This window comes from Volvox carteri (assembly GCF_000143455.1).
Source record: "Volvox carteri f. nagariensis unplaced genomic scaffold VOLCAscaffold_1, whole genome shotgun sequence".
Taxonomy (NCBI): domain Eukaryota; kingdom Viridiplantae; phylum Chlorophyta; class Chlorophyceae; order Chlamydomonadales; family Volvocaceae; genus Volvox; species Volvox carteri.
Window position 1 is genome coordinate 5018107 of NW_003307545.1, and position 9670 is coordinate 5027776.

At 54.1% G+C, this 9670-nt stretch overlaps 1 protein-coding gene across 1 annotated transcript in view; it reads left to right on the plus strand.

The window, feature by feature from the left end:
• The window catches only part of VOLCADRAFT_102878 (uncharacterized protein), a gene marked incomplete at its 3' end in the record, with an annotated part of 36379 nt that extends 35896 nt beyond the window's left edge, over window positions 1–483 (plus strand). The window contains exons 39-40 of the mRNA XM_002945878.1: window positions 139–161; window positions 384–483. Of these exons, the coding sequence (XP_002945924.1) occupies window positions 139–161; window positions 384–483 (123 nt within the window). The remainder of the gene's footprint in view (window positions 1–138; window positions 162–383) is intronic.
• Between the last annotated feature and the right edge of the window lie 9187 nt (window positions 484–9670).

The following is a 9670-nucleotide window of genomic DNA, read 5'->3' on the forward strand; positions in this document are numbered from 1 at the left end:
GTCGCGGCCTCCTGGGAGGGCTGTATGTGTCGGTCAATTTGCTCCCGGACAGCTTGTGCGACGGGGCACTCCCAGAAGTGGTGCATGCGTGGGGAGCAGTGCTGGTTGCTGGCGTTGCCGAACCCTCCACACCCACAGCGCTCAGGCACCATGCGGGCCAGGTGCGTGTTGCCGGGCAGGGGGATGCCGTCCACGGCGAGCCGCCACAGCGTTTCTTTGTTCTCGTTCTCCCACCGCACCCCCGACCACAAGCGGGCTTGCGTCGCCCTGAAGCGGCTTGTTTCCGCTGAGGAGGAAGGTGCCGTTTCCTGCGGGTCCAACGCTTCTTGCACAAATGCTGCCATCAAGCGTCCCCGTTTCTCCTCGGTGGCCCCGCATTGCAGCTGTGTCGCTAGGCGGACCGTCAGGCGTGTGAGTGGGACGGTTGTTGTGCCGCCCGGTATCTGCCATCCGACCCGCTTTAGGATCATAGCCATCGCCTGAGTGCTGTTGGGGGTGCTTGGAGCCGCCATGTCCCCCGCCGTTGGCATCTCTGGCTGCTGCTGTTGGGGTTGCTGCTCATGCGGCTGCGTCTGTAGCTGTTGCTGCGGCTGTTGCTGCTGTTGTATGTATGTATGTATGTATGTATTGTAATAAAGGGGTTGGAAGTGACCGTATGAGTACGACGATGCTACCCTAATAATTCATTATCGGTAATCGTACCCGCAGCTACAGCTGCGGGCAGCGTTCGGCGCGGATGCTAGCCATGGCACAAACACCGACATCAGCTATATTGTGTCTCTCTCCCCCCTACCTCTCCCTTTGGAAAGGGCCACATGATCAGCTGGTCGAGCTTCACTTATGCTTAAACTCCGTTAGCCTCCTGATGAAGGCGATATTGTCAACTTCTAAGCAAGGACCTCCATGCCGTGCGCCACGACCCGCCGCGACATGGCAGCGACGACCCGCGCAGCGGCAAAGCGAGACAGCTCGGTCGGTGAAACCTGATTAGAGCGACCCCCGGGTGGGGGAGCAGCAATCACGCAAACCACGGTGGTATCCTCGAGATCCCTGGGGGGGCTCGAACCCACAACTGCCCCACAAGGGCCGGATCAGAAGTATTGCCACCCTATCCATGCCTAGCACAGCATCCACCGCCACCAGCTCCAGGACCACCACCACCGCCGCATTATTGGCTTCATCTCGATACACCCGCAACCGTGTGGGTGGCTCCTCCTTCGCCAACATCGCCGGGTCTATGCCGTATACGTGTGTGTGTGTGTGTGTGTGTGTGTGTGTGTGTGTGTGTGTGTGTGTGTGTGTGTGTGTGTGTGTGTGTGTGTGTGTGTGTGTTACATGGTTGGGGGGTGCGTGACCCCATACCTGTAAGACTACCCATACGAGCCGAAGGCCCAAGGGCAATACTACAACGCCTAAAAGCCACGGAGAAAAGGAAAAAACACCGCACATCAGCCCAGACTAGCGTCCAAAGGGGGTAACTGAGTTTCGGTGAGCCCACATACGTTCCAACATCCTCGCCAGACGTGCGGGTTCCCATTGCATGGCCTCCAACATACTCTGTTAATGATCGAATCCCTCTTCAGCACGAATATCATTATAGGCTGGGCATTCCAATAACACGTGTTTTTCATCTTCAATTCGGCTATTAGTACCACAACAGTGGCAAAACCGCTGCCCCCTGGGGACATGGTACTTGCCCCTTCGTGCTCTGTTTGCCTCCAAAGCCCAGCAACATAAACGAAACTGCATTAGCTTACGATGTGCTAAACGAGGAATGAAAACCTTAGCATATGTTGGCCACATGACGGCTGCGGCTCCCGAAAAGGGCAGCCCCATCCAGTGCTTATACTTCGCCATTTGCACTCCCGGTTGCTTCCCATCTGATGGGTACTCCTCTGGCAAGACAGTCAGACGCGTATGGTCCCAGCCACTCATCAAACGCTCTCTAAGTGCCGTTATTATCGCTCCTTCTGGTAGAGGTCTACTCAACAACCAGTCAACACGCTCCTTTACCCCCACGACTTCTTGCGGTATTCCGCTCCAAATGTTGCACTCCAAGAAGGAAAACAGTCGTAACATTGAGATTCCCCAACCCTCCCATTCCGGGTTGGTCAGGGCATCGGTTATCTCCTGCCGTAAAACGGCATGAGCAATGGATCCCACTTGCTTTTGAAGGCGGTTCCAGAAACGGAGAATCTGCTTCACCATGTAATACTGTAAGGGAGTTCAGCCAGCTCCGCGTACAACAGCCTGTGGGATGGCCGTGCCGTCCCCACTACCTGCCTCATGAATAAAATCTGCAGCTGGACTGCACTATCCTTCAAACAGGCTTCGAACATGCCCTCCGCAAGGTTGGCTTTATCCCGCCGCCTTCCCGCCCTGTCCACGACCTCTGCCAGCGCAAAAGGGCCCCACGCCTGGCAGCCATACAACAGAATTGCTCGGACTTGGGTTGCAAAACACCGCATTCGCACATCGGGGGCAAACAGCTTCATTTTGTCCAGCTTTGCGCTTAAGGAAAACATAGCGGACCGACCTGTATCACACAACTGCTGACGGCACGCACTAAAAGGCCGTTCTGGCCCATATACCAAGCCCAGATAGCGAGCGCTATCTTTGGCAGGTACTACCTGGCCTGATAGATAGCCGTAACTGTTGACATCTCCCGCTAAGATCCGACTGCTGGGTGCCGTCACATGCAAAAACAAGCCTTTCACACTTTGAGACACTTGGTCGCATCCCAAAGGCTTCGCAAAACAAGTCCACAAGATATAGCAACTCAGACATTCGCTCTAGTGACGTCGCTAGCAGACTAACATCGTCTGCATACAACAGTATGGAGACGCGCTTGCTGTCCACAAGGGGTGCGTCATACTTCCGCACTCCAGCTTCTACAAGGTCATGAGTATCAATCAGATCGGCTAGTGTCTCAATGAAGAGTCCTAACAGCTCCGTAGATAAAGGACACCCTTGCTTCACGCCTTGCTTAGACTCAAACTCTCCCCCCACTTTCTCATTTACCTTAATCACCATGGACATCTTCTCGTACGCTTTCCTCAGAGCATCTAGCATGGGGCCGCTAATCCCCCTCTCCTGCAACCGAAGCCACATGTGCTCGCGAGGCACCCTATCAAAGGCCTTCTCAAAGTCAATCTGTACTACTATCAACGGCGGCTGCCCCGCGATCCGATGCCGCCTGACCAGGTGTTGCTTGACAAAGAGGTGGTGAGCAGTGCCGAAACCCCGCCTGAAACCCGCTTGGCATGGGTGCCGCAGGTCCAGTATTTCCCTAGCACGTACCAGGCGGTTAAGGATCACTGACGCATAGCTCCTCCAACTGCAATGCCCCGATAATTTCCTGCCACCAACGGGTCACCCTTCTTCAGAATTGGGGATACCACCGTTTTGGTAAACTGCTGTGGAAAGTCACCAGTTGCCCTGATGTGCTCTAACAAAACGTGCAGCACTGGGACGATACAGTTCACCTCCGTTCCCTGCCTGCCCTGCTCATCCACCCGTGGGAGGCATGCATAACGGTAACATTCCGATGGTACGGCCTCAAGCCCATGAGCCTTTCCGTTTGGTAACCTACCGACAGCACGCGCTACCTCCTCCAAGGTGAAAGGCTCATCCAGGATCCTAGCTGCCCGTGCTCTCCTGTCCATGACAGTCCGGCATGCTTGCCAAGCACCCTCTCCCAAAGGGGCCGAAAAAAAGGAGATATAGTTAAGGAGCCGATGTGCACCTTCAACACCCGTCTCCCCAACTCCTGCGTTTAACAAGGTGGCAAAGTGATCCCGAAATACATGCAAGTCGTCAATTGCACAACGCTCCCTGAGTTGCCCTCCCAAGGCCCGCCATAGTGCGCGCTGATCGTGCCTGCACCTAACCACGAACTCACGCATTCTCTCTGCATCATATGCTGCTCGGGCACGACGTATGCCGTATACACATTTGCAAAAGACATTTGCCCGGACGCACGTGCCAGAAGTCGCAACCCTCAAGCGTGCTCACCTCCAGGAGACGCAGCGGTAGCAGCAGTAAGCGCGCAGTACTGCTGTTGCTGTCTCTGCAGGCCGCCAGCCAAACATGTTTGCACGACTCCAACAACACGTTCGACATTCAATAATATAAGCAGTATGACCAATCGCAGAGCATCGATATTGTGAGCGACCTGAAGTTCATGACGTACATTGCAAGTACGCCCGGGCCGTGTAGCGACAGATTGCTCCCGCTGTGTTGTTTTATTGCCGCCGCGTGGTCAAACGATGTCAAATAGCCATGACGACGAACCCACCAGGAGGACTGTTGTTCAGATCGCTCCGCACCAGATCTTCTAGCCTCTGCCTGTCAGCACACAAACAAACGCGATTGTCGACCGAAACGGGTTAAGCTGGGGAAAGGCACAATCCACGTTGCAGGTTTCGTCAGCGTTCCAGCCAATTGTCTCAGCTAATACAACCAGATGGAAGAATATTTCCTAGTTCAGAGATGGTGCTGATCCTAAGAGACTGTAAACCTTGAGCAAAGTGACCTCCATACTTAAACCGCCGAAGGCGTCTAGGCCTACTACCCAGCCCTGTCCAAACGCTCACCTACCTTTTGGTATGTGCTCCTGGTTACCCTGGAATGCGTGAATGGCGGCCGCCATCGAACCATTAAGAAGTGGACACTTGCCGTCACCGCAAAACAAATAATAGTCATGACAGCCTAAACCTGCATAAAAATTAATATATTGTCAACAGCTTCAATTATGGGCTAACCATGGCTTCGAAGGCAACAACTGCATGTCTAAACCCCTAAAACCCTAAGTAAACCTTCCGGCAGCGTTCCAGTGCAAGCTGACCCACCTATAATGCCCCACGGATCATCCTCTGACCAGGAGCGTGTCGGATAAGTTTTCGCAGCTAGTTACGAACGGGAATGTCACCTACTGACTTCCTAAGTGCCGCAGCTTTGCTCCGATTGAGCCTGACATGACGAAGCTTAGGTATTTCATGCTAAAGAATGTAGAATTTCAGTTCGGAATATTCAAAGGAAAAAAAGCCAGCCGTGGAAGGCCCGCTGTGAAAGGTTTCGCATCTGACGCAGTGTTCCTAAAAGCATACTAAGCTTGGATAGTCGACTTATTACTTATGCGGTCATAAGCTAAAAGGAACTGAACTGGTGGGACCTCCGAAGCGAAAAGGTCCTATCTGTAAACAGCTAAAATGATGGCCACGGAAGATTGAAAACCGTAACAGCGCAGACCTGTGCAAGGACGATGCGCCCGTAGATCGCGGCTTTCTTGGAATAGCGCCGCCAGGAAAATCTGATGTGGCGTGATGATCCCAAGTCCTAAAGGCTACAGCTGAGATAGCCAGTCCACGGAAAGACAGACGAAGACCGGAACGGGACGACGAAAACGATTACGTGCCCTCGCTACCCGCATCTTGACCAGGTGCCTTGGGATTTCCGCCGTGTCATACCGCTTCGCGCAGACGCTTTCAACTCTGTCTCATTAGAATATCACGGTTTCCCACCTGAACGCATTCCGCTTGAGCTCAGCCGTCGTATGTACGAAGCACGCGGTGTCACTTTCTGTGTGTATTATTATCGGACATTGCCGTGATTCGTTACTGCAGATCACGAAAAAAGAAGGGGGCAGCGGTATTGGCCGTACTCCCCATATTCCCCCCACCCCTTCCCTACTACATCCATCCCCCTAGATTCACTCGCGCACTTCACAGCGGATGGCGGACTTGAATCGCAAACCCGTATATAAGGGAATTAGACAGTCAGGCAGTGCCATAGGTGCGCGTGCGTGCATCATAAAACATGTCTACATTCGAAGAGGAGACCGGAGAACTGGACTGGGGGTTAACTGCATGCGGACCACATTAGCAGTAGGATCGTAGAAACGTGGGCGGGACAGTACGGCGACATGACGTCACTGGCGCCACAGCTGAAGCTGCGGCTGCTGCGGCAGAGGAAGAGCGTGGTGTTGGACAGCTCGTAGCAACGAATCCGAATTTCGCTGCTGGAGGATTAATCCAAGCAGTGTCCTGGGGTGGGTTGCCTTGATGTGCGGTAACGTCTGAGGATGTGTGTCCTACATGAGGTGGTTAGCTGTGTATGACACGTATATGTATGTATGTAGGCAGATGGCGCTTGGGAGTGCTTATCAAGGGGGCAGCGCTGCCCTGCAGAGGCATACGTGTGTGTGTGTGTGTGTCACCTGGTTGCGTTACCCTTCTGTAGGCGGTCCCCCGTCACACACGCAGTCCGTGTGTGGACATCGAAAGTCGTGGACATCGAAAGTGAGCTGGGTGGCGGAGCAGGCAGCACGGGACAGACCCCTCCCCGGGTCCCTAGGGTGATCGTTAGTTCGTTTCATTGACGAATGGAAGGTGGAAGGTGGGGAAGAGCCACTCCGCCGTTCATTCGTGTGCCGTACATTCTGATGCAGGCCAAGGCGTCGATGCATGCATGCAAGCTACCCTTTGTAGCCCAGGGGGCAGGGCAGCGCTGCCCCCTTGATAAGCACTCCCAAGCGCCATACTGCCTACACTTGTAGCTTAGATGCGGCAGGCGCGAAGCGAGTATAGCCTCTAAGCTAAGTTATGTACGACAGCCGTACGGCTTGCCATAATCCAAATTGCTTCTCCGATTCTCCCACTTCATACCTTAATTTAGCTTATCACCTTTTCCTTATATTTTAGTCTATCCACTTTCCTTCCTGACGCGCAGCACAGCAACTTCCGAATCTATTGCCACCGCACTGTTGTCGTAGTATCGCTGTATGCCGACGCTGATGCTGGTTCGGTTTTGACGGGGAATAGCTCCTCGCGACAAAAGTAGTCGGAAGCGAACCTCACGAAGCTGAGCATTCATGCAATGGCAGGTTGCGACTGGCAACATGGCTCTGCAGTACAGAATGGACTCAATATATCACGGCGGAGCTACGTAATGGGCCGCAGAGCACACAGTACAGAGTACTGCCCATCACCAGGCTAGCGGTTGGTAGCAATCATCATGAGGTGCAGATTCCTTGAGGACAGAAACAAAACTTCGCCCCGAGTGCAAACCCCCGGTATATTATTCGGAGTAGGGGACATGCGTGCCATGTCGTACCGTGCTGTCGTACTTTGCTGTACCGTACCATGAAACAAGTATGGATCCAGCCCCATGCACCTCCCAGAATAGAACCATCGGCCAAATAAGGGGGGAAGTAACCTCCGTACTTCAGTGAAGGCAGTGTGCAGACACGACACGGAAGGCCAGCGCCGCAATCACCAATACGCATATACGGAATAATTACCTACATATATACATACATACATTTTCATCAGCAATGCCATAGCCAAGAATAATCACTACCATCCTGCTGCCCATCGTTACCACCACACCGCCAACACCGCCCAAATCCAAATCCGCTTGCCAGCACCCGAAGGAGCAGCGCACCACCATCAGACTGTTAACCTGATTGGTGTATTGATCCCACTGCTAGACAGACAGACAGGCAGACGGACAGACGGACAGAGAAACAGAGAGGCGGGTTTGAGCTGGTGGGCGACGGTGCTCGTGACGGGCCCGCACTACGACTGTGCTACCCAGGGACCTCCCTCACACCCCCCCCAATCCCCCCCAACCCCTAACGCAAACCCCGCAGCACGCATCTCCTTAATGCCACACATCGACACCATATACAGAATGTACAGAAGTAAACACATCTCTCTGCATGTACGCGTCTTCCACTTCGCCTCCGAACCATCCTGCACGCATGCATCGGGTTCCCCAGGCCACCACCACCACCACAAATTACCCCCCCCCCCAGGTATCCGCATCCAATCCCATTCAGTCGTATCCATACACAGCTATTATATATACCACCTGTCGCACCCAGGTCAGGGCCTCCCAGCTCCGACTGCAGCTCCGAAATCCACAGCCCAGCTCGCCCACTCAACACAACCAGGCTGCTGTGGCCGCCGGACCACCCCATAGTGAAACTCCCAAAAGAGAGGGAGGCTCGTGACATGACACAACAACGGTGGGAGAAACTCCAGCTGATGAAACCTGAGCTCACCCAGACAGTCCGGGCTGGTGCCCAGCTCCAACCCTCAGATCGGAAGGCCCCTCCAGGTGGTCAAAACACACACCACGCCTGGCACGCATCGGCATGATGGTGGATATGCCGGCGGGCTGGACAGACCGTTGGGCTTCTTGGCGACATTTCTGACAGGCGGACCATTCTGGCCCCGATCGGATAGATGGGTAACTACAGCGAGATGCAAACGCTGCTGCGGCGGGGGCGGCGTAACTTTAGCAACTTGATTTCCAGGCAAAATTCAGCACGAAAGCGTGCACAATGTCCTCTGCGTCCGTACGGCCGCACGTCTTCAGTACGGTCAACAACTTTATGGTGCGTTTGTCAACAATACTTAAACGTGGGACACAATATAACAATGGCAACAAATAAATTACTCCATTCACACCAAATTGTGCTGTCGTCCATTTATAAGCGCGATAAGGAATGCCGCGTATGTGCACGTTGGCGCTTATGGATGTATGGATGTGTACGGACCATGCAAAAATATACGGCAGCGCCAGCAGCTGCGATGATCGCAACTCAATAATCAGCACATAATCATCATTATTATTGTTATTATTACTACTACCTTTCGGGTTGTGTGAGCAAGCAGCCAGCTTTTTAACAAAATGAATTTGCCAATCGACTTGCCAAGGCGGCGCCTGCTGCTGTTGACCATGTCGCGAAACGAAAATTGGAACCGAACCGCCACCCCGCCATCCCTGCACCCCCCACTACCCACCACCTACTACACACGCAGCAGTCAGCAATCCAGAGCAATCCCAGAGCAACCCAGCAATTTAAACTCACCCAACCTCTTGCAAACAACCAACCATGCCCACTCCCCCAATCCCCTACAGCTATATGAATGCGGTCCCGCACCAGCTCTGAGTCATCAACCTGCCCTCCCCCCCTCCTCGCAAACCTCCTGCCCACCCCCAGCAGCTTCCCGCCCCCACCATTCCACCTCACCGCCGTCCTTTGCCGCTCTCCTCACATCACATCATCCGCAACATCACCATTTTTTCACGCAATTCAACTCAACTCAACTCAACTCAACGCAGCTTTTGAATAGCCTACATAGGCAACGCAACGTGTGGTGCGGCCAACGTGGTACGTTCAATCCAGGCCCGTCTCGAGGCCGCCATTTGTTTTATGACGTGGCCGCCAACCTCCCCTTGACAACCAGCGCTATCACCACCACCACCACCACCAGCTGCGGCTCCTGCTAAGGGGTCCACCCAGCAGCACGCACTGCCACACCTGCCAACCTCATCTCCACCTCCTCTCCCCCCCACACATCCATACATACATACATACATACATACATACATACATACATACACACCCCTGATTCTACCCACCGCCTCCGTGAGGCCAGTCCACTTCCCCCTCACACTCCTTATCTCCGTTCCGCTCACCGGCACTTGAGCGCGACCCTCCTCCGCTCCTCCTTCTGCTGCAACACGTCCGCCACCAGTTTCTGTTTGAACAGTGTCCACTGCATGGACCTCTCTAGCTGCTGTGCGCACTGCCCTGCCTCCTTGGCAGGGTCGTGGGACCCAGGGGCGCCGTCACTCGGGATCTGGGGGGGGGAGGGGC